The sequence below is a fragment of the Carica papaya genome, chromosome 1, assembly GCF_054855325.1.
Source record: "Carica papaya isolate Zhongbai chromosome 1, ASM5485532v1, whole genome shotgun sequence".
In the NCBI taxonomy this organism is placed as follows: Eukaryota; Viridiplantae; Streptophyta; class Magnoliopsida; order Brassicales; family Caricaceae; genus Carica; species Carica papaya.
In genome coordinates, this window is record NC_142309.1 from 24,454,174 (window position 1) to 24,476,962 (window position 22,789).

At 35.0% G+C, this 22,789-nt stretch overlaps 5 protein-coding genes across 8 annotated transcripts; 2 read left to right on the forward strand and 3 right to left on the reverse strand.

The window, feature by feature from the left end:
* Positions 1 to 1,105: 1,105 nt before the first annotated feature.
* Positions 1,106 to 5,844, reverse strand: CRY1 (cryptochrome 1). 2 transcript variants are annotated; one of them, XM_022044932.2, is made up of 5 exons: positions 5,147 to 5,841; positions 4,343 to 4,561; positions 3,249 to 3,955; positions 1,887 to 2,710; positions 1,106 to 1,553 (listed from the first exon to the last, which is right to left on the reverse strand). In XM_022044932.2, the coding sequence occupies exons 1-5, from the start codon at positions 5,457 to 5,459 to the stop codon at positions 1,550 to 1,552; spliced, it is 2,067 nt and encodes a 688-aa protein (XP_021900624.1). In that variant the 5' UTR covers positions 5,460 to 5,841; the 3' UTR covers positions 1,106 to 1,549. The 2 variants fall into 2 exon arrangements, with proteins under 2 accessions (XP_021900624.1, XP_021900625.1); XM_022044933.2 differs by lacking the exon at positions 1,106 to 1,553 and having other exon boundaries at positions 1,883 to 2,710; positions 5,147 to 5,844.
* Positions 5,845 to 8,707: 2,863 nt separating this feature from the next.
* On the reverse strand, positions 8,708 to 10,603 carry MYB93 (myb domain protein 93). The gene is made up of 3 exons (XM_022045076.2): positions 10,348 to 10,603; positions 10,010 to 10,139; positions 8,708 to 9,900 (listed from the first exon to the last, which is right to left on the reverse strand). Exons 1-3 carry the CDS (start codon positions 10,478 to 10,480, stop codon positions 9,105 to 9,107), a joined length of 1,059 nt encoding a protein of 352 aa, XP_021900768.1. The 5' UTR covers positions 10,481 to 10,603; the 3' UTR covers positions 8,708 to 9,104.
* Positions 10,604 to 13,201: 2,598 nt separating this feature from the next.
* Positions 13,202 to 15,258, forward strand: LOC110816611 (peptidase). Of its 2 annotated transcripts, none has more exons than XM_022044864.2 (2): positions 13,202 to 13,855; positions 14,990 to 15,258. In XM_022044864.2, exons 1-2 carry the CDS (start codon positions 13,614 to 13,616, stop codon positions 15,042 to 15,044), a joined length of 297 nt encoding a protein of 98 aa, XP_021900556.1. In that variant the 5' UTR covers positions 13,202 to 13,613; the 3' UTR covers positions 15,045 to 15,258. The 2 variants fall into 2 exon arrangements, with proteins under 2 accessions (XP_021900556.1, XP_021900555.1); XM_022044863.2 differs by having other exon boundaries at positions 13,208 to 13,855; positions 14,779 to 15,258.
* Positions 15,259 to 15,984: 726 nt separating this feature from the next.
* LOC110816676 (multifunctional methyltransferase subunit TRM112 homolog A) lies at positions 15,985 to 16,685 on the forward strand. The gene has a single exon (XM_022044967.2). It carries the CDS (start codon positions 16,159 to 16,161, stop codon positions 16,528 to 16,530), a length of 372 nt encoding a protein of 123 aa, XP_021900659.1. The 5' UTR covers positions 15,985 to 16,158; the 3' UTR covers positions 16,531 to 16,685.
* Positions 16,686 to 17,633: 948 nt separating this feature from the next.
* On the reverse strand, positions 17,634 to 21,825 carry LOC110816675 (uncharacterized). Of its 2 annotated transcripts, none has more exons than XM_022044965.2 (8): positions 21,286 to 21,822; positions 21,041 to 21,181; positions 20,691 to 20,918; positions 20,094 to 20,301; positions 19,430 to 19,566; positions 18,801 to 18,881; positions 18,280 to 18,346; positions 17,634 to 18,197 (listed from the first exon to the last, which is right to left on the reverse strand). In XM_022044965.2, the coding sequence occupies exons 1-8, from the start codon at positions 21,624 to 21,626 to the stop codon at positions 17,901 to 17,903; spliced, it is 1,500 nt and encodes a 499-aa protein (XP_021900657.1). In that variant the 5' UTR covers positions 21,627 to 21,822; the 3' UTR covers positions 17,634 to 17,900. The 2 variants fall into 2 exon arrangements, with proteins under 2 accessions (XP_021900657.1, XP_088077801.1); XM_088221675.1 differs by having other exon boundaries at positions 18,058 to 18,197; positions 18,731 to 18,881; positions 21,286 to 21,825.
* Between the last annotated feature and the right edge of the window lie 964 nt (positions 21,826 to 22,789).

Below are 22,789 nucleotides of genomic sequence, written 5' to 3' on the forward strand. Positions count from 1 at the left end.
GGTTTTATTATTAATTTTTTTTAAATTGAGTTTAATTAAATTTATACAATTGATATTATAAAAAAAAACAATATATATATATATATATCAATTTTGGCTGTAGTATGTAGTGATTTTATTTATAAGTGGTAATTGGAGTGTGAAAATGAAGTTTTTTAAATTGATAAATTTTATTAATTAAGTAATATCTATAATATTAAAATAATATTTTTAGAATAACACATGTAATACAATATTTTAATAATAACATATGAATGTATAAAAAATATAAAAGAGAAATTAAATGTGTAGAGGCAATGGATACTTTGAGATAAAGTAAAGCTCAAAATAAGTGCTTTATACACACCTTACGTAAAAAAAAGTTTATCAATTTGGTTGTAACATCAGGGAAAAAAAAAGAAAAGAAATTAAATCTATATATATATATATATATGAGAATGTATAAAAAGTTACAACAGATAAAAAATTATTTATACATTATTAGAGTCACAGTGCCAAAAATATGTAATAAAATTATAAATATATTAACAAAATAAAATAAATATATGATGACATATCCAAGGTCAAAGACTTGAAAGGTGATTCTTCCATTGATTAGAAGTTTAGGTGACAGAGACGTGCTATAAGAAATATATAACAATTTATTTATTCATATAAACTTATATATGTATATATATATACACGTCAGCAAGTTACAATGATATACCTTGATTTGAACCCATAAGAAAAGAACCTGAGACAATGACATGGGAGCTTCAGCCATTAAAGAAAGATGAAAACACGTTCATGGTTAAATTGTAGAGATTTAAAATGAAATTATCATATTCACAAAATATTAATTTTATAACCTATTTTGATAAAGTTAAATTTTAAAACCCATTTACAATTATTATAAATATTTTTTTTTGGGTGAAAAATATATATATATATATATATATATATACTTATGACATATATACATGTAAACACATAGTCAGTCGGATGGAAATATCAACTATGCAGTCTAAGAAATTTGCGATGGAGTTGGCCCCAAGATTCTGATTAGGAAAATTTGTATCAAAATTCAAATTGTAAAATCAGTAAAGAAACATGGAGAAGTATGATATCTACAGTAAAATATCTGCCTAATTAGTTAATTTAATAAGTACAATCCAGGGTTTATTAGCAGACTACAGAAAAGCACAATCATTTCCTTGGCATAAGCCTTCATCTCACCTCCTTATCAGAACAATGGAATCCTATACACCAAATCTATGCATATGATACAAAAAAGGGAAACAAGAGAAAAAGAGAGCCGATCAGCTGCCTCTACCAGTTTCCATTTTTCATACGTAACCTTAGTTTGATAGGAAGTCAACTGCTGATCATGTTAGACCAGTGAAGGGAGAAGATTTTAGACAATATATATATATATATAGAGAGAGAGAGAGAGCAACAATTCATAATCCCTCTGGTCTAAGGATCAACCATCGATGCACTCCCCGTCTCCTGTCTCTTCATCTGTCATAACATGACTGGTAAAATGTTCAGTCTCCACATTTGTCTTTTGTCACCTGTTAACAAAAGATTATATAAGTCTCAAGTTTAAAATGACAAAGACTAATTCATACCTCAGAAATGAAAGCAGCACGCTTTACTCAGTAGAACAAAAAAAAGCTATCTTACTTTCAGTAAACTATCATATCAAACTTGCTGATCACTTATAAAAGAAAGCAGTAGGGCATATAGAAAAAAGACAGCTGTTCAATTCCATATGAGAATTCTTGGCTTATATACAACTTTACACGGAGGCATGTTATATAAATAGATCCACAACTTCAGAACACCAATCCAAGGTGAACTAGAAAAAGAACTGTTTTTGTTTCATGGTCTCCATGAGTTCTTACCCAGTTTGCGAAAGCCTTCTCCAGTTCATTATTTGGTGAGACTGCGGATGCCTTTGCAAGTATGAAGAACTCGTCCCAATCCCATTTTCCTCACCTACAAACTGCTCCGAGTAACTGGAAGCTGGAGGAGACCAAACTGGGACCACACCCCCATCCCTCTCTCTTCTACTACTACTACTAGAAGATTCTGCTGTTGAATCTTCAGGATTTACAATCCCAAACTGGATATTAAATTGTGGCAAAGAATTGTTGTTACGATTTGTCTGAGGAATTTCTTGATTTAGTGCATCCCTCCTTAGGTCTTCATTTTGATCACTTACAATCATGTTTACATTCCGTGGAACTTCTGCCCTGCTATCTGCCACTGAATTTTGAAGATCCAAAGAAGATTCTTCCTCTTCTACTCTCAACAAAGAAGAAGTAATGCTGGGAACCATCTGATCCTCATAACGTCGAATTGCAGCAGGAAGCTGGTTGTTCCTCACAGGTTCATGGTTTTCCTCCATCTGTATGTCCTGAGGGAACGCAATTGGTGTTGATTCAGAAGAGTCTCCAAGCCCTTCCTCAGTTCCATTCTCAATTGCAGCTCTTGAAGCTGCTTCATGCTGCCACATTTCTGAAAGTGCTTCTTGCAACCTACCTTTTGCTGCATCTATCCCAACAATTGGGAGGGGATAATTTGATCCCAACTCAATTCCAGCAGCCTGAAGTACGGATTCTGGCGCATTCCATGGGTGGTGTATCCATTCAGTTGGAAGTCTGGCAAGTTCAGGGAGCCACCGCCTTACATATTCTCCATCAGGATCAAACTTGTAACCTTCAAACTGTATGAGATCAATAACTGAATGAGAACAATTTTCAATCTGTACTCTACACGAAATCTTGAGTCTGATACAATAGATTCAGTAAATTAAGAAAAATCACAATTTCAGTTGAATATTTTCTTTTTTTTTCAGTTTTTCCTTTGCATGGAGAAAACAAACTAATAAAGAGAAGAAAATGTGAATAAGGCAATTAAGGGTATGCTTAGTAGTGCACAACACAAGTTCAGAAGTTGTGGTTTAACCTAAGGCAGCCAAGGCTATTGTCCCAGAGTAGGAAGAGGAATTGGCTTGGGGGTAAATTCATGAGCATTAATCAATTATTTACAGAAGAATGTGTTCGATTTAGAAGGTTGTGCCTTTAATCTTCAGATAGCAAAGAGGTCAAGCAAGATTGCCGGACTAACAATGAACAAAATCTACACCTAAAATTCGTTTTTTATCAAATTAATTAGAGAATCTGCAGGCATACTTGACAGGCATGTCCGAACCATTGAGTAACAGAACCAAACTGCATTGAAATAATTATCATTGGCCAAACCTGTGGATTATCTATGCGATCAAATTCACGGCCATCAGGGAGAGTACCAGATATATACTGCCAACCAAGAGCATCACTCTCAAGATCTGCATCTAAGAGGGTATCCCAGAAATACTTCATTCCCCATCTCCATGGAAGCTGTAGGACTTTTACAAAGAAGCTAGAAACAACTACTCTTATACGATCATGAAGCCAACCAGTGGCCCACAGTTCCCTCATGCCAGCATCCACTAATGGATATCCAGTTCTTCCTTGTCTCCAAGCCTTAAAATAGCCTTCATCAAGAACCCATGGGAAGAACTTAAGGTGCCCAAGAAGAGGCCTTTCATGACTGTAAGGATGGTTAAAACTCATGTATCTTGAGTATTCTCTAAGGCCAATTGATTTAAGAAACAAATTAACACTATCTTCACCAGCCTTATTCCCTTCATTGGCCCATTGAACTTGTTTGATGCGGATCAGATGGAATACTTTTCTAACACTTACCTCCCCAAAATGCAAGTGTGGAGAAAGGAACGAGGTGGTGGCACTATCAGCCTTTCTCCTATTCTTGGAGTACTCAATTAATGGTCCATTAATGAATGTTGTTAGAGCCTTATCAGCATTGCTCCACCCAGGTGACCATGCTCGAGCAAGAAGAGCATTACTTCCCTTCTCTGATTCATCTTCAAACACCAAAGTGTCTGAAACGCATCTAGATACATCACCTGCAACATTGAGGCAATGTTCAAAAGAAGCTTGGATATTGACAGAATCAATAGATATAAGTTACTTGCAGCAAAAAATACATATGTTGTCAAAGAACAATGGAAGAGCCCGGAATTCTAAATGTTGGATCTTTCAAGACGAGATTGAGTATTCCAATAGAAATCAAACTCATATTTTATGCATGATTTAGAGTTTGTTCTCCACCTAATGTTAACATTTCAATAAACTATACATTGTCCTTAAGGCTGAAGCTAGCCATTAAGCAAGTACAATTAGACCTTAGAACAGCTCCACCCAGGTACCCCATACGATGAAAACAAGAAACAGAGAGAAAGAGAAGAGGAAGTAGCAAAAACAGTAACTAAATTGGGGGAAAAAAAACAAACCTGAAATAATTCTTTTAGGTGGGAGAAGTGGGGCATCCGGGTCATAAGGCATACTAAGGCATCTTTCCCAGAAGACGTCAAAGGTTGTGAATGGGCGTCCTTGTGCATCAGTAACATCCCATGGCTCATATAGTAAATCGGCATTAAAAGAACGAACTGTTATTCCTTGTGCAGTTAACACCTCCTTTGCCCGATGATCCCTAACCAGAGACAGGGGATCTGTAAAACAACAAATTCCCATTAGAATCTAAATGCAAACTGACTTTCTTTGTCTTCCAATGTAATGGGGATGATATATACAAGAATGAGATACACAAAGAAGAAACCTCCTTGAAAAACAAGACTAAAATATGTTCCTCCAGTAGAACCAACTAAAGAAAAAAGAGAATTCTTCAACTCAATCCTATGCTTAAAAAACACAGACACTCATAATTCTGCATAGCACTAACAGCAAAACCACTTCAAAATAAGCTTCCTAGACGTCCCGGGATTATGTAGAATACAAAGCCCACTTTCCTATACAATTGATCAAACATTTAGATTTCCAATTTCTAAAAAGCAGAACAAGTAACGGTTATTAATTCAGAGTATTTTGCAATATTATATTTCATCAAATACCAAGCACTACATAAAAGAAAGGAACTAGATTAAAAAACAAAGACAATCCAAAAGGGACAACAGCAACGAAGTAAAAACAATATCCTCAAGGTCAATCGACATGATGCTCAAAACCCATGCATGAAAATATTATATATATGTATGTGTATAAGAGACAAAATAAAGAAAGAAGATAGAGCAACTGACCATACAAGTGGTTGAAGAAGAGCTGGGTAGCACCGGTGGCTTTAAGAACCTCAATCAGAGAAGAGACACTGTCAGTAGATCTCTTGGTGATGAGATGAGTACCGAGGCTTCTCAAGGAAGAATCAAGATGAGCCAAGCTCTGCTTCAGCCACCATCTAGAGACCCTTCCTGGATAGTAATGATCTTCTTCCTCCGGAGCCCATACAAACACAGCAACGACGGCACCGGCCCTCACGCCAGCTGCGAGTGCTGGGTTATCTTCAACCCTTAGATCTCTCCTGAACCAGACTATGCTACACCCACCACCTGACATCTCCAGAGCTCACCTCCCAAATACCAAAAAACGCCCACTTTTTATCTCTCCCCTAATATACCCTGCCCTCGTCCCTCACTTAACCTGAAATTGCTGTAAGTAAATCAGAACCCACAAAGATAATACGTATTAAAAACTTATCTTTTTCTATGTTGGTAGCTTTTTGCCTACATACGGGGTACTACTGTTCAACTTTTGAGAATTATCGTATGGGTGGAGAGTGTTAGGCGATAAGCATCATTTACTCTTGCTTTTTGGAGTATTTATTTATTGTTTATTTCCGGATTTATGGAATTTTTTCAAAAACATGTTTTCATAATTTGTGGGATTAATTAGGTTCATATACCACAAAGACGATTAAGGAGGAGGAAGGGAGAGATGAGCTTGGGCGAGTGAGTGAAGAGGATTGGTTAACAGAGTGGGGACAGAGCAAATTTGATAGACAAATTGCAGCCACAACTTTTGTTTTTGTAAGATTTTTAATTTTCCTATTGCTTATCCTTTTACAAAACAACAAATCGCCAACCACACCTCTAGTTCCTTCTCTAGCCGTCTCTCCATGACAGGGTGGAAAAAATAGTGATATGGCATATGGGGTTTTCTGTCTCAAATCATTTACAGCGAAAGAAGATAATTACAAATGCATAATTATCAATAAGTTCTTGCTTGTAGTAAGGTAGACGGTAAGGTCATATTTGGAATTTTATTGGTAAACAAACTGAGATGTACAGGCGATTGATTTCTCTGTCATATATACGCAATTTAGTAATATAACTCAATTCAAAAATGTGATTATTGAGAGAAACTGTTCATTATAGTATTCAAATTCATTTAATATAACAAGAAAAAGCTTGTGAAATTAAGTTTTATTTATTTTTATATAAGACCCAACATTAATCTATTTAATGGCATAAATTTAACTTTAACCCATTTCATTATTACGGGTAGTAAATGGAAATGTATGTATGTAATGATTATAAGGATGTAGTACAAAGATAATTTTATATGAAAAGGAGATTCTGTTGGGAGTTCAGATGATAAAGGGGACAGCAAGCTATGGAGATGCAGAGTAGTTGTCTACCCAGTTCGGCCTTTTCTGTCGCAGTGGGCCTTGCCTTCTTTTTCCTGGAGCTCAGATTCCATTTCCATTAGTGATTTATGATGCGTCTATACATCACTTATGACATATTAATATCATATGAATACAATTAATGACAATGTTATAAATCATCTCTAAATATAAAAACAAAAAAAAAAAAAAGTTATATTCATATTAGCTCGAATAATATAATATTTTTTAAAAAAATAAAGTTAATGATTCTAAGTTTGAAAATGTCATCATTGAAAGATACGTGTATGTATGCATGTATATATGCACGCATATGAGAGTAGAAGAAGAAGAAGAAGAAGAAGAAGAAGAAGAAGGAGGAGGAGGAAAACAGAGAGGGATGGGGCGGAGAGAAGTGGAAGAAAGAATATAAATAGGGGAATGCGCATGGCATGTGGGTGTGGTCCATTTCAATTTGTTTTTGTAGGTTTGTTGCCATCCCTAAATATTAACGTCCTGGTCAACATGAGCTGGTCCCCCTCCAAACTACACCCCATAATTTGCATTTCTATTCTTCCCCACATACTATTTTTCTAATTATACACCTCGACTCACATCTCCACTAAATCCCATCCATATATACATACACATGTATACGTAGAAATTAGACACCATGGGAACAGGACTGCTCAAAGCACACAAGACTAAGTTAGGCAATCGCACCAGTAATTTTTTTCTTTGTGATTTTTTGATCCAATAAGAATAATGGAAGGAAGAATTAGTTTATGTTGTAAAATTGAAGGTGTAATTATGGGCATCCCATTAATTTCCCAGTCACATCAGAATTGTTCTTTTCTGGCGAATTTTGCTTTTAGAGCCAACTCTTCGTATTCTTTTGATTTTGATGACCCACCAACTATAAATGCCCAATTCATTTGCATTAATAATTTCCCTAATAAACTATACATGTCTTTTCTGAAAAAGTGGGTATATGTATATACACACATCTATCAGTGAAAGACAACAGTTGGGAAATGGGGAGGTCAAATTTTTGCTTTTATATTTTTGGCAGGTGCAAGTGGGCCCAATACCTATTTGGCGGCCCATATAATAATTATTTTGGGCTTTTGCTTCTTTCAGCCCTCCTGCCCTTTTACTGCTCGATTTATCTTTATATATATATAAAAGTTATTGGAATTTGTTTCGGAATAACTTAAACCTTCCTCCAAGAAATTTCTAAGACGTATATGGTCACAGACATAATAGAGAAGACATGCATAAAAAATTTATAGAATTTGACCATAAACTCGTATTAGCTACGGTCACTTAATTAATTTCACATGATCAGAAAGTCACCATAAAAATATGAAAGGCAAATTTTACGTGCATTTCTTACCAGCTTGATTGGCATATATCTCTAAAACCCAACTACTTTCATGTTCACGAGTCTCCCATTTCAATATCAGTCGTCAAATATATCTACACGTACACTTAATATCTCATGATTAATTCATGAGATATTTGAACTTGCCACACACACACACACACACATATATATATAAAAGAAAACATACCATTTCTTGAAGTTTCCAACTCATAGCCAATCCATAATTTCCATGTAGTCGCCACCAAACTGATAAATATATATATATTGATCAGTTGATAGAATCTGCTTCCCCACTCGCATGGTCTAACTTATGTTCGACATAAATGTGATGACAGAAGAAGCGTTTGATTTGAGTGATGTATAACATATATTTATGAGCCGGTATAGGATTAGGTGGTGTGAAAAGTTTTTTAATTCTTAATTTCTTTAATTTTCTCTTTCAAAAACGACGTCGAGTGAGAAGAATTAACAAACCTAACCATGTCGTTTTTTTTTCTATTTTGCTTTGACAATCATGACCAACTTGACCTTAATCAAAACATTTCCAATAATCAACCTAGATTAATTATTGCCAAGCACACTTAAATTAGCATTAAAAAGAAATTAAAATAGAACAAGACAATATACTCGTCTGTGAATTAAAAGGCGTACCTTAATTCATTAACAAATTAAAATTTAATGGGTGGATTAAAAATTGATCTTCATGGTTTAGCAGTCAATCCCTTGAGAGAAAAGAAATCAAATTCTAACTACTCATCGACAGAATTAATCACGCATTCCGTTTCAAAGTAATCATCCAATTCGATTTCTGGCTGGTACAAACTTTTCTTTTCAATTCAGAGTACTTGCAAAACAATGTAATAATAACATATATTCAACAAAAAAAAAAACTCCCACAGCACCTTGAATAATAATGACGGGATGATTCAATTGTCCAGTGACAAAACCGCGCCTCTGTACGTAGTGATACAGAACATTCTCCTATATATATATATGGGTGTGTGTGTGTGTATGTAATTCTACAAGGCCTGTATATCCACATAATACATTGAAACTATGTCTGAGTGTAGGTGCATGAACATAAAACAGAATGCATGCATGATCCGATTTGTAAAAAGATTATACCTATAGTAACAGAGTACGCACACAGCATTGCATGGAATGGTGATTATGCATGCAACTCCAGATCAAGTTGTCGAAAATGTGACAATCATGAGATGCCATGCATAACAGGGTCCTCAGAACCAAATTCGGGCCAGTTATACGGAGATCCACCTCCAAAACTGCTCTCAGCCACTCCTCCTGCATTGCTTAATGACGTCTCGGTTAAAGTTGGCGGGATTACAGGAGGAGTGGGAGATGGAAGATTAAGCCATGAACAATCAGGTTGTGGGTTATAATGATCAGCTGCTTGGCTGACCAAAGTAGTGAAGTCAGAATTTTGGGAAACCTGATAATCATCACTTATATTCAACGACGACGTTTGGAAATTGAAAGTGACTGGTGGTGGGTCTGGCAAGTGAGATAATTGACTTGGATGGTGGAGTGGTTGAGAGCCACCAAGTCCAAGCGAAAAAGAAGCAGCTGGTGGAGTATTATTTATTTCTTGTGAATTTAAAAGTGTTGGATGGGGATTATTTTCTTCTTTAGTATGAGGAATTGAATTCAATAAGGCGAGAACATCCAGTTGATCTGTAATGTCATTACTGCTGGTTAGCGAAGCTGTTGACTGCTGAAGAAGATATTGTAGGTATTGAAGCTTGGCAAGCTGAGCAGCTTCAGCTTGTAATCTTACGTGCTCATCTAATGGGTTATAACGGTCCATTAGATCTTTCAGACTAGCCAGAGCTATGAGCTGAGGCAAACTAGCGAAGAGGTCTGTTCTTGGTTGGTGAGTCATTGGATCAATACCCATCTGAATCAGCTTCTTCTTCAAATGGGTGTTCCAGAAGTTTTTTATCTCATTATCTGTCCTACCGGGTAGGTGCGTTGCAATTGCAGACCATCTATGAAGTACTCAAGAATTAATTAATGAAAACCCAAATTAATTAAGCAGTTAAAAGAGCATTAGCAATGCTGTTTTATTATATACGTATAGAATTATATTTGACTTACTTGTTTCCAAGGATAGAGTGGAGATGGAGGATGGTTTGCTCTTCTTCTTGAGAAAATTTGCCTCTCTTGATGTCAGGTCTCAAGTAATTGGTCCATCTTAGCCTGCAACTCTTGCCACATCTATTGAGACCTGCATACATATAAGTACATATGTAGCAAACATATTAATTAGAATCCTTTCAATGCTATATATGATCTGTTCCGTCGTCGCCAAAATTTTAACATAAAAAGTAATAAAACAGCTGGAGGAGCTATCCCGGCGGTTTTACGCGCTGGGAAAGAACATTGTGTGGAGAGAGAATCTTTCAATCGGGTATAATGCTATATATATAATATACCTGCTAGTTTGGGGAGGGCTCTCCAACTTCCATGGCCATGTTTCTGGATGTAATCAACAAGTATTTGATCTTCCTCTGGAGTCCAGGGCCCTTTCTTGAGGCCATTTTCATCACAACAAGGGGATCTTCCCATGTCTTATCTTTACTATATATGATTAATGATTTGCTTTGGTAGTTGCTTCCTTCTCAACCCCCACCAAGAACAATGTAGCCTTTGCTCTTTATATATGCATACATAATATGATATGTATTTATCCTCTCCTTTCCCTGAAATATGTATGCTCCTTGCCCACTAACCGACATCAATATAGATTTTCCTAGGCCCAAGATTAAACTATATATTTATATATATTTGACTATATAACTGTGCTTGTCCTTTTAGATTAGGTTCAATTATTAATCGTTGAGTTTCCTGACAGCCATTTAACTAAAATGAAAGACAACTACGTTAAGACTTTGTAGAAATTTTGAAAAAAATACAAAATGGTGGTATATTCCTCCCATATATATATATATATATATATGTGTGTGTGTAATTATTTCTGCCAATTAAGCCATGGAAAAAATTAACGTTTATATCTGATTATAAACAAGATATTGAATTTTCAATATAGGATGTACTTATTGGTAATAATTTAACAAGTGATGAACTTTTTATTTGGACTGTCTTGTTAGATTTTTTTTAGCAAAATTTGACTTGGGTATACATGGCAGGTTCTGATTGGTCAAAGGAACATATCCCATGCAGGCAAGAAAGAGGAATACCTTTTGTCATTTTTGTTTTCATGCAAGGCCTCCAGGGAAAATCTACACTAACTCGGACTAGGAATCAGACTCGAAATTTCCATGTTCGTATATACTTTTCAATGTTATAGATACTCACACGCGTATACGTATATGATATGTATAATTTAACCAAGAGTACGTATATGTGCGTCTGTATATATATTTATTACATGCATTATGTGATTGTTTGAGGAGGTACATAAAGTAATAGATGAAATTAAAATATCATTTTAAATTACAAGTTAATTTTTTTTTTCTCTTTTCTAGCAATCACAAACAATATATTTGCGTACGTATAGCTTGAGTTTGGTTAATTAATAATTATAAATTAAAGGATATGATTATACCTTCAACGAAGGTTCCTTGTCCGGGTGGACCATTCGAGGATTCGAATTAATAAAGCAGTGATGTAAGAAAGATCAAACTTTTAATTAATTTAGATATCAACTTTATATATGTGATGTAATAGATTGAATATATATATATATATATATATATATTCTTAGTTTGTTTTCAAGTGTCAGCTAAACAACTGATTTACTTGCTCTGGTGGGTTTCTAACCAAAATCTGATTAATTATAAATTGAACTCACAATCGTTGCATATATTTAATTGGCCTCAGCAGCCACACGTATCCATATGTCTCTCGGTTTCCATGCACGAATCTCACACAAAAGATCTTCTCTCTCTTTCTCTCTCTAATATATATATATATATATAGATTTATGTATGTGAAGAAAATCTTCCTAATCTCACCTCCTTTTGAATTCAACTGTTATTATTATAACAATAAAGTAATTAACTGTGGTTTAATTAGAAAATTAAATTAATTGCAGATATAAAATTGAAATGTGGCGTTACTGTACGTACAAGAAAGTGATTAATGAGGAGTTGGCTTGTAATTGAAGCTTAATTGTGTGAATAAACCAGAAAATGAAATACCATATAAAGACATTTCCAGACAAGTTAGCTTAATATTTGTGTCTTTAAGTTCTTCACTGGTAACCTAATTGGTGACTAACCACAAATTGAAGACATCACAAGAAATTACCTACTTGACTTTACTCCGCCCTCTCTAGTTACTTATTTTAACTAATATATCTGCCATATTCTACCTATACATACATTTGGTTCAACTATATATCACTCCACAATGAAGTTACATGCGTTAGATTAAGGGTTACTTTTTTTGGGTTTAATTTATTTTTAAATTTTAGTTCTAATCTATACATATATTCTATTAATGAAATGTGTATCTAATAAAAAAAAAAATGTGCTTATGGAGTTAAATATGTTATATATATTATTAATTATTTGGGAAAATATTAATTTTAATTAATATGACAAAGAAATTAATATCAATTTTGAAATTAAAATAATAAAACTTTTAAATTTAGGTTGCTTTCATTTTCTGTCAGTAGAAAATTTTTGGATTGACTGAATTTATATATATCTCGATGATAATGAAGCTTTGCAATTATTATCATTATTTCTTTACATTCGTGTGTTTATTATGCACCAAAATATGTATAATTATGTGTAATACTTGAGAGAACAAATTAAATTGAGATATTTTTAATTTTTTTTAGATTCGTGCATCTGTTTTTTAATTATGTATGTATAGGTTTGTTCATTTTAGTATGTAGGAGGTACGTATTTTAAAATAATTTAAAGCATAACAAGATAATATTAAAATTAAATTTTTGAACTCCATTATTATTTTTATTTGCATTTTTTTTCTTGTTAATTAAATTATATAATTCTGTATATAAAGTACATATTAATAAATTTAAAAAATAAAAAATATGTATTTTTAATGAACCAAGTAAAAATATTAATTTTTCATCTCTCAACTTGGTGGGCTCTTGGGCGTGCAAGAGGCCCAGAAAGTAACAAAAAATATGGATCAGGTTAAAACTAGAAGACCGATTCGAGAACCAGGAGATGAATTTGCGACCTTGGCCCAATTGTTCTTTCAAAGAAACGAGCTAGAGCTAAATCCATGTGCCTTCATTTTGGGCTTTTTACAGTGGCGGACAACATCAATATTCAACAACGTCACCCCAAGGATGATGGCGATCAGTTGCCCAGTAGGTAGCAGAAGTTGAGAGTGATTATGTTTTTATTATTTAAAAAGTAACTTTGAAGTCGTTAATGGCCAATTCTTTGGCAATAATAATGGCAGCCGAACATTTAAAGAAGCTAAGAAACCGTTGAGGAGCAGCATTTAAAGCAATTCGCTACATCACGTTTCCAACAAAGAGAGAAAATAGAAGAATACCCAAGAAATTGGCTCTATTTTCCATGGCCACCAAAATCTCTCTTTCCCCCATCATCCTCATCATTTGCTTTCTACCCTCTTTACCCTCTTTTTTCTGCTGCTTAATAACAGTTTTAGCGACGGAATTTCAATTACCCGTTGAGTTTATTACCTTCTCGGAGGCTTTTGTTTAACACTCCTAATTCTGGTCTTGTCTGCAATGGCGAGCGATACCGCTCTGCGATTATCGATGGTGTGGTTGGCGGCGGTGATTGTGGTTGTTGGGATATGGACGCAGTCGTTGAAGAAGATGATGGTTACTTACGTGGTGGGTATGCTTGGGATTGGTGGGGTGCTTTTGCCGGACTGGGATTTCTTTGATCGGGATTTCTCTAGGTGGTGCTCCCCTGTCACTGCCGACGAAAGAGAAGCTGCTCTTGCTCAAAGATCTGGACTAAGAAGGTAAGTTGTGCTCTGTTTTTGTTTTGTTTTCAATTTTGGGGTTAATTTCCTTCTATTTCCAACTATGATGACTTCATTTTATTTTGATTGCTATTGTTATTTTTCCTATGCCTTCAACTTTGGTTGGTAGGAAAAGGTTGGAAAAGAGAGTGAAAATTCTCCTTTGCCTTTTAGTTGTTAGGTTTAGTTGATGAGAGAGATGAGAAGCTATACTTTTTCAAGCTTAGAGGATATTGGATTCTTTTCTATGATTGCTCACAAGAATGGGAAAAACTGAACCAGAGATTAATTATAGTATTTAATTAATTTTTTGCTACTTTTGTTATATGTTTGTTTATCTTATCAAATTTTAGCTTATTAGAGTCAGAAAAAGACTGGGGCTTCTTTCACTCATTTGTTCATGTCTCTTTCCCTAGCCAGTCATTTAAGCTGGTGGTGGAAGTGATTGAGAGGGTTATCTAACTTAAATTGAGCTCATGCTAGTAATTGCTTTTGAGGTGTTTGCGAATAAGGTAGGTACTAATTTGCCTTGAATTTTGACCAAAAAAACGAAGCCCATATCATTCCAAAGAGGGAATTTTGGTGTAGTCTTTAGCAGTTAATGAAAACCCTATAAGCTGTGGATAGCCTTTGAGCATATAACATTTGTAAGGAGTGAATCTTGGTAAGATCTTGAGCAATCAATGAAAAACTTATAAGCTGGATGGGCTCTAATCTTTTACCATAGTGCTTTTCAAAAGCCGGAAGTAGCTTTCTTAAGACTCATCATTTGCTTCAAAATCCATTTAAAATTGAAAGAGTGTGCATGAAGCTTGTTTAGGATAGCTTTTTGTAACTATTGCCCAAATTTCTTTGTGCAACTAGATTCTGGAATTAAAGTGCTAAATTGAAAAAAAGAATGATTAGTTAATCCTAAAGTGCAGGTATAGAATCTACCCCTTGAGGCTGATCTTATACAGCACAGTATATGGGTTTGCTCTATACAAGTGGTGGATGTTCATATCAAGCTAAAAAAGCTTACAAAACCAAGTGAAGTGGCAATGATTTCCGAAGCAATTTGTAAAATGTACATTTTCTTGATTGTATTTATTTCTTCTTGATGGATGATTTGTTTAAATTCATGTTTACTGTCAGCAATTTCTCCCGCTCAAGTTCTCTCCGGCTTGTTGCCATTCTTCCACTGTACTGATCCAGAGATAGTGAGAGGATACTGCATATTTACATTTAAAAAAACTATAAAACATGCTACTCTTTCTCATTTGTTTTCTCTTTGGAGAATAAGTATGCTGTCCATTCTTTCTGGAACAAAAACCCTGTTAATTTGTGTAAATACTTTGACTCTGTAATGCTTATGAGCAAAATTGGTTTGATATTTGATTTATTTGAAAAATATATTTAAATTATGTTGAAAGATTGATCTAGACTAATATGGATGAATGATTTATATTCAGTTTGGACTAGTTCATTAAAACTTAAAGCATATTCAAATTTGAGATCTGAGTTTTTAAGTTATTTTAGTTCAAGAACTTGCAAATATGTTGGTTCATTAATTAGGAAATCAAACCTATTGTCTCAGTAATGATTATAGTTTGATTATTATATAATTATACTCGTGAAAATTTTAAATAAGATCAGACAAATAGGATGTTATATTAGTTGTTTATAAGTTTATTGAGTTTGATTTTATATAGCTTAGTTGATTCCAGTTTGAGCTAACTCAAGTTTGATCTTCTATTGGAATCTTTCTCAAATTCAAAATTTGGAACAGTTAAAATTGATCTTCAAGCAAAGCTTAACCTGGCAGAATTTGAATTAAAAAAATTAATTCAAATAATTTGATTTTCAAAATTAAAAGGAAGAAGAAACACAATTTTTTCTTTCCTTTTTTTTTTTTTTTTTTTTCCTAGAATTCACGTTCCATTTCCTCGTCTGTATATTTGTAGGTAAAATTCATTATCAGCTATTAATTTCTTACACTCAGAAATTCATCAAAATCTCTCAATGATTCAAATTGGGTGGACCTCCCACTGTTTTCAACTACAGCCTCACGTTTTAGACTCGGCCCATCATAAACTACCCACTCACTACGAAACGTTTCTTTGGGCTAATTAATTATACAAGCTTAGCCACGGGACGAAACAAGGGCATTATCGTCCTTCGCGCAATTGTATGTTAAAACCCCCCCTAGAAATTTTACCCAGCAGTCTTCTTCTTCTTGGTTGCTGCCGCCATTGTTCTGTTCCGGTAGTAGGGAAAGCGAAAGAAGCAGAGGGAGCCACAGAGATAGTGTTTGTGGGGGAGATATGAGGTTACTTACTCATAATATGCTATCTTCCAACATCAAGGGAGTGACCTGCGGGTTTCCTCTCCATATCGAAGTGGAGCAAGTTGTGGAGAAGGAAGTTGATTTCAACGCCGATTTTCTTAGGAACATGTTCTCCAAAATCGATTGGAAGGCGCTTGTTGGGGCCGCGCGAACTATGGGTTATCGGGAGCTTCCCGATGAGGCGCCCGAGTCTTTGGCGCTCAAATCATACGAATTCTTGAGGAAGCTTCATCATGCGCTTCTGGAGCTTCACCTGGAGGAGGGTGCTCTAGTTTGTCCGGAAACTGGAAGGAAATTTCTTGTAAGTAAAGGGATTCCCAATATGCTGCTTCATGAAGACGAGGTTTGAGGAAGATTGTTAATTAGGGTTGTGATTTAGATACCGTGAGTTAAGATGTAATGAGATAAATGGATATCGATTGAAGTATTTTGTCCTTCACTTGCCTACTCTACTTTCATTGTCATTGCGATCTACGGAGTGGTATGAAGCTTTTAACTGTTTAATCCCTTTGTATTTCACCCCATAATTAATTCGCATAGTTTAGAATATATATATAATGCTTCCCTGCCACTAATTCGACGTTATACTGTTGGTTGTTTTCGACTTCGTATTCCCGGCTTTTTTCATGGTTTCTTGATGTCTGCCATCGGGGATATGTAGCTTTCCTTCTCGTTTGATAAATTTATAGCGCTGAACTTTCTTTCTTTCTTTTAGGTCAGTTTGGGTTTTATTTAATAATCAGCAGTTCCAGAAGGTTTACTAGCAATGTAACTATATAAGCTTCATGTAGTTTTGGTCTATTACAAGCTGGGCACCAGAGATCATGGCTTCTACATATGAAAGGTACATTGTCAGTCTCCTCCACCAGCAATGAGACTGTACGAGCCTTATCGGCGGAATATGTTCCTTGTTTCTTGCTTTTTCTGCTGTTTGAAACAAGGAATGGAAAGATTTCTGTGATGGGGAGACATGATTCCGGATAGGCTTCATCTGCTTCTTATGTAGAATAATAAGAGGCCTCGAGACACGGGATTCGAATTACAGTTTGTCTTCCAGCGGAACACCTAAAATTGCAAACTGGATATCATTACTCTAGTCGTCATATATGATCATTTGTTCATCCCCTCCGTGGTTTTCCATGCAACATATGCTTTATGCATGTCTGATCAAAATTCAAGCCATTTCAGTAATGAATTGCTATAAGCCTATAACTAATAGCAGTAGAGAAGGAAAAGCCTCTTTGCTGATGAACCAAAAAGCAACTGGGTGTTATCAGCATTTCTTGGTTGTTGAGTCCAGGCTTATTATGTACCCGCCGTTGGTTAAAAAAAAAAAACAAGGCTATTCACAAATAACTCATCTGAAAATTCAAAAGCAGTGCCAATATTCAGTACTGAGCTTTTTGCTCTTCTTTTGAGGAACTATTGAAAGCACATTTTAGAGAACAAAGATGAAGGAAATTAATAAATTTAAATACTTCTTTAGACCTGTAAAAGCCTCAGTACTAATTTTGGGAGTGCATCCTTATCGTAAAAGGAAGGCACTGGTTTAACTTGTATTAACTGTTATTTCTTTTGGTTAGACATCAAAATTAATTTATCGGTTGTGACTTAAAACTACAAAGTACAAAAACATACACGTTCTTTTTGGTCATTCAGGAAAGAATGACAGACCACCCTGGAAACGGTGTATTGGACCCAAAAATACTTCTGCACGTGCTAAGTACTTCTGCACCGAGGTGTTTCACATGGGGAAGGCACACCAAACACCCAGTCAAGAACATTTAAGTACTTGGATCGAAATACCTCCCTCTCCTGTGCGTAACAGTGCATAATGATAGCCGTTGATATGCTGAAAATAACCACATCGGCCCGCTTCAATTTCGTTGATGGTGGCAAACATCCAATATCGGCCATGCACATAAAGAAGCTCTCTATAGCCCGTGCAAGGCAGTAGAGTGATATCTCAATTCGCCTGCTTTTCTTTTCGATACCCAAAGCCAGGCCAGTTGGAAACTGCACAAGAGCACATCACTTTCTAAAAACCAAACAAAAACACTGTTCACAGTTCAAATGGTAAATTGAGAATGTTACATACCGTCCCCATTGCCACCATTGGTATATTACATCTCTTAAAAATCCTGAATAGCAGGCATGTCCACATCCTGATTAATGAAACAAAAAAAGCAACATAAGTAACAAAGGTCTGTGGCAAAAGTGCTGGAGACCTTAACCACAGGACAGGATGCAGAAGATTGACACACTAACTAATCGAGCAAATGAGAAAATCAGCATAACCTATATGAGCAGCATTAGCAGCTTCCGTTCAAAACTAAAACTAAAACTAGGGAGAAAGGCATGAAAAAATGTTACATTGTTATATCTGTCACAAGTACTAAAGTCAATTCTTGTCTAAACATTTAGGAACATAGAATAACAGCTACCATTCTTGCAATATCATAAATAGAACCTAGGATACATCCATTTGAAAGGAAAGAAAATGATAGTAATAATAAAAGCAACCAAGAACAAGAGGATTCTAAAGTAACCTGACTTTCAAAAGCAGCAAGATGAATGATAGCAAAACAAAGCGTGGGATAGTAGAATATGAACACTGACCAGGCCGATGAGCAATATACAGATAGAAATAAGCTTGATCTCGCCGTACCAAGAAGACCCTTCCCTAAAATTGTGTAGGGCCTGCAGGATTCGTTCAAAAGAGTATGAGATTAATTTGCAGATTCCTGATCTCAGTAATATTTAAAAGCTTCACAGAATTAGGGGTCAACAGGAAAGTCTTATATGGAAGAAGATCGAGATATGTAAACAATTTCTGAAACTTGAGGAACTCAGCTTAACTGAGAATGGAAGCTTTAAAAGGATTATAATGAGGAGACATACTTACAGAAATGCTCAAAACTATGAGGAACTACACCCGATTATGAAGACATCATAAACTTATGTTCTCTCCAATATTTGCAAAATAAAGTTTGTCTGGACAACAAAATGAATATTATACTTATCCAACCATATAGGCTTCAGTGCCACATTAACCATTAACTATTCACTAATTGAACCATGTAAGACTAAAGGCTCAAATTAGATCGCGAAAACTTGAAATGCACAACGTAAGATACTGGCTGAAACTTATGCTAGCAATTTCAATCCCAGCAGACAGAAGATTTACCATTTTGTATCAAGCACTGAAACTGAACTGAAACAAGAAAGTAATATAGCTATATATTTACCTTTTTAGGAGGTCTTGACGATGAACTATCAGTGCAGGAATTAAATATACTGGAAGGTATACTGGTAATGCTCTTTTATAGGCTTGAATAAGAAAAGAAACAACATGAGCACCACATGATTGATTCCCGTGTACCATCTGTAAGAAGTTGTAAAATTTAAGCATACTTCGCGAAAGTAATAGGATACTTCCACAGAAGTTCCAAGAACTATTGACTCTAGCAAAGTAGTTCGGGGCCCAAACTGCATATACTCTGATTACGGAGAAAACTGCAACTTAAACAATCTATTCAAGAGCATTGAAAACAATCATCCAGCCGAAGCAGAATAGCAGCACTTGTGGAAACTTTGTATAAATTTGAAGCATTTAGCCCCAGAGGACCAATCAGAAGTTACACAAAGAACATCCTATTTGTTGACGCAGTATGTGCAACTGATTTCTCACTTCAAACATTTTAAACCAGTTGTGAAAGCAGATAAATAGGAAACCTATCACAAAGAGCAATCAATATCTTTTCTCCCAGAAAAGGAAAAAAACAAAAAAAAAACAAAAGCAACTAATATTTTTTTACAAGGGGCAAAATGTGTGCACTTCTTCGCTGTAAAGATTCACTGATGCAAATTGATGTCATCTTGTAGAATAATACACAAAGAAAGAAATCATACCAAACACGGAATTTTCATTTGTGGATCCAGTTTAACATTAACGCCAGTAGACATGTAGTACTTCTCTATTGCCCCCAAATTAGTGAACGACATGCCTGTTGCAATTTCTTTTACACCCTGCAGAATAGCGGCATCTTTCCCACCATGTTTATTGAGGAAAGACTTGTATGATGGTGGCAGACTTTCTTGCTTCAAAATGTAAGCAGACCTGCGAAAACAGAAATTTCTACTTTAGAAAATAATACACCGTCTCTTGAATATAGATCAAAATACATATTCCATTTGTTCTATTGCAGCTTGCTCTACTATTTACTCATGGCGCGTGTCATTGAGCAAATACTTTCTCTAGTTTAACTATAGAGACCGACCAAATGCATTCCCCACTTTTTCAATGCAACAGGACGCTAATATTTCATTTACCAGCTTTACCAGCTTGGCTTCGTGATTGCTTCCAAAGACTTGAAGGACAAGTTTGGCATGCAATTGCCAAAATTTCGCAGCAAAAAAATTAAACAGTGACCAATTTTAAAGAAAAAAATTCCAGAAGAAATGAAATTTAATAAACTGAAAAATTCTTTGGGTGAACAGAGAATATACAAAATCTGCGAGGAGGAGAGACACATAAGGAATATGTCACCGTGCTTCCAAGTGAGTGGCTTACAAACCCGCCCAAACCGCTTGCTCTTGATCCCACAGCGTGCCGCCAACACAGCGGCGCGCATGAATATGTATATGGCCAAGCTTCTGTGCTGTGTGTTCGGCCCCGTGAGAAGCATCGAAGGCCCCGCAATCAAGCCCGCAAATAAAGCCCTCCATTTGGCAGTTCTGATTTACAATTAGACCGCGCTTCATCAAACATAATTCCATTTAAACGTTTAACTTGGGAAATGAAACAGTGAACTGCATTTAATAGTATAAACAAGAGAAATGAAGGGTGTAGAGCATGCCTTCGGTGACCTGCCAAAGCAGCTATAATCTCATCAACGGAGGCAAAAGTACCAGCAAAAGTTCCCAAAAATAGGCCATATCTAACCGTCTCCTTGATCGCCAAAGCAATTGCTTCACTGTTCGAGATTTGCTCAACTTTCCTATACCAAATATATAAGTATTGTATTCACCAAAAAAATATATATTGCGTACCGCACTGTTAAAATCAAACATTGAAGGACATAATATTGAGAAAAATATTTACCTCGAGGAAGTTGATAATCTACCACGTCTTAAACGAGCCAAAATCGAGAAGAGAGCTAAGCCACCTTTGAGGCCAGCTCCAATTGAGAATCCCTTCACTGAAGCGAAAATGATCCTCCGCAGCTTCTCGGAATCCCTGAACGGTTCGGAATTGAACTCAAAGGAAGAAGGAGAAGACGAGCAATTCGAAGACGACAAGAAGGAGGGATCCGATCTCTTGCATTGCATGCAGGTGCAATCAACTGGTTTGCCGATCTTATTGTCGTTAAATCCGTCATTTTCGCAGGAGAGGCGCGAGCAGCAGTCGCCGTCACTGGAGGTTCCGTCGCAGGACGGCGACATAGTTGCGGCCGCGACGTGTGTTGCTTAGGGTTTGCCGTCCCCTTGGAATCAAGCTTGGCAGGAAGGAGGGGCGGATGTCGATTCGGGGCCAGGAAACTTGGTGGGAATCGTTTTCAAAAGCGAAATAGGAAAGAATGATACGTTTTCTCCAGAATCAAGTGATGGACTTACACCTGTGAGTTTTGGTCGGTTTTCTAATTTGTTTTTAATAATTAATTTCTGTTCGCCTTACTTAAAAGGCTTAGATTGGTACATCTAACATCTTCGGTAAGTGAAAAATTTGTCACCTTATCTCTTGCAACTCAATGTTTAATTTAATTAGAAAATAGTTAAAATAATAACAATATATATTAATGTAGAATTTTACTTAGAACTAAAGTTTGAAATTAAAAAATTCGAGACGCATTGTTTATTTCCACATTTATTCAATCTTCTGTAAAAATTCTAAAACAATTTTAACTTTCATCACTTAAAATATGTGTGAATTCAGAGATGAAGTTTTCAATACGTTTAAATTTATTCAAAAAAAAATAGCTTAAACAAGTTTTCATGCACCAAAATTTATTGAGCTATTCTATAAACACACACACACACATATATGTATATATGGTCATATTCATTTACCCCATTTAGTATTTTATTCTCAAATAATATTTAAATAAATCAAACAAATTATGAAAAGTACAGTTCTTTCACCAACTAAACAACTCTATTCAGTGCAATTCACTTAATTAATACATATGATATGATATGATTAACATTATTCCTTTTAATGTTTGGTTTAATTATAACATAATAAAGTTTTGAAAATAAATTAATATGAATATTTTTAATTTGTTTTGTTATTTTAATTTTTATATCGAAACTAAATCGTTTAGTTTTTATATTTTTAATATAAAAAAATTATATTATATTTTAATATATTATAATTATTTTAATTAAAAAAATAATTATCTTAAATTATTATTTTTGCTTAAAAAATATAATAAACTCACTAAATTAAATTCAATTTAGTCATTATAATTTTACTAACATATTGTAAATTAAAATATTCAATTTAATATTATACATTAATTATAATCAGTCTATAATATACAAAAATATTTTAGTCACTAAACTAACATAGTGTTGGTAAAAATGAAAATTTTATATTCCGTTTTATA

Excerpts from the sequence above, each read along its gene's own strand:
- CRY1 (XM_022044932.2), bottom strand. The coding sequence starts at position 5,459 with ATGTCAGGTGGTGGGTGTAGCATAGTCTGGTTCAGGAGAGATCTAAGG. Across the intron at positions 3,956-4,342 it reads ACCTAAAAGAATTATTTCAG|GTGATGTATCTAGATGCGTT; the intron begins GTTTGTTTTTTT and ends TCAATGTTGCAG. Across the intron at positions 2,711-3,248 it reads ATCGCATAGATAATCCACAG|TTTGAAGGTTACAAGTTTGA; the intron begins GTTTGGCCAATG and ends GATCTCATACAG.
- MYB93 (XM_022045076.2), bottom strand. The coding sequence starts at position 10,480 with ATGGGAAGATCCCCTTGTTGTGATGAAAATGGCCTCAAGAAAGGGCCC. Across the intron at positions 10,140-10,347 it reads AGCCCTCCCCAAACTAGCAG|GTCTCAATAGATGTGGCAAG; the intron begins GTATATTATATA and ends ATATGTATGCAG. Across the intron at positions 9,901-10,009 it reads CACTCTATCCTTGGAAACAA|ATGGTCTGCAATTGCAACGC; the intron begins GTAAGTCAAATA and ends AGTACTTCATAG.
- LOC110816611 (XM_022044863.2), top strand. The coding sequence starts at position 13,614 with ATGGCGAGCGATACCGCTCTGCGATTATCGATGGTGTGGTTGGCGGCG. Across the intron at positions 13,856-14,778 it reads CAAAGATCTGGACTAAGAAG|GTATAGAATCTACCCCTTGA; the intron begins GTAAGTTGTGCT and ends CCTAAAGTGCAG.
- LOC110816676 (XM_022044967.2), top strand. The coding sequence starts at position 16,159 with ATGAGGTTACTTACTCATAATATGCTATCTTCCAACATCAAGGGAGTG.
- LOC110816675 (XM_022044965.2), bottom strand. The coding sequence starts at position 21,626 with ATGTCGCCGTCCTGCGACGGAACCTCCAGTGACGGCGACTGCTGCTCG. Across the intron at positions 20,919-21,040 it reads GCTTTGGCAGGTCACCGAAG|AACTGCCAAATGGAGGGCTT; the intron begins GCATGCTCTACA and ends ATTGTAAATCAG. Across the intron at positions 18,882-19,429 it reads CGTCAAGACCTCCTAAAAAG|GCCCTACACAATTTTAGGGA; the intron begins GTAAATATATAG and ends CGAATCCTGCAG.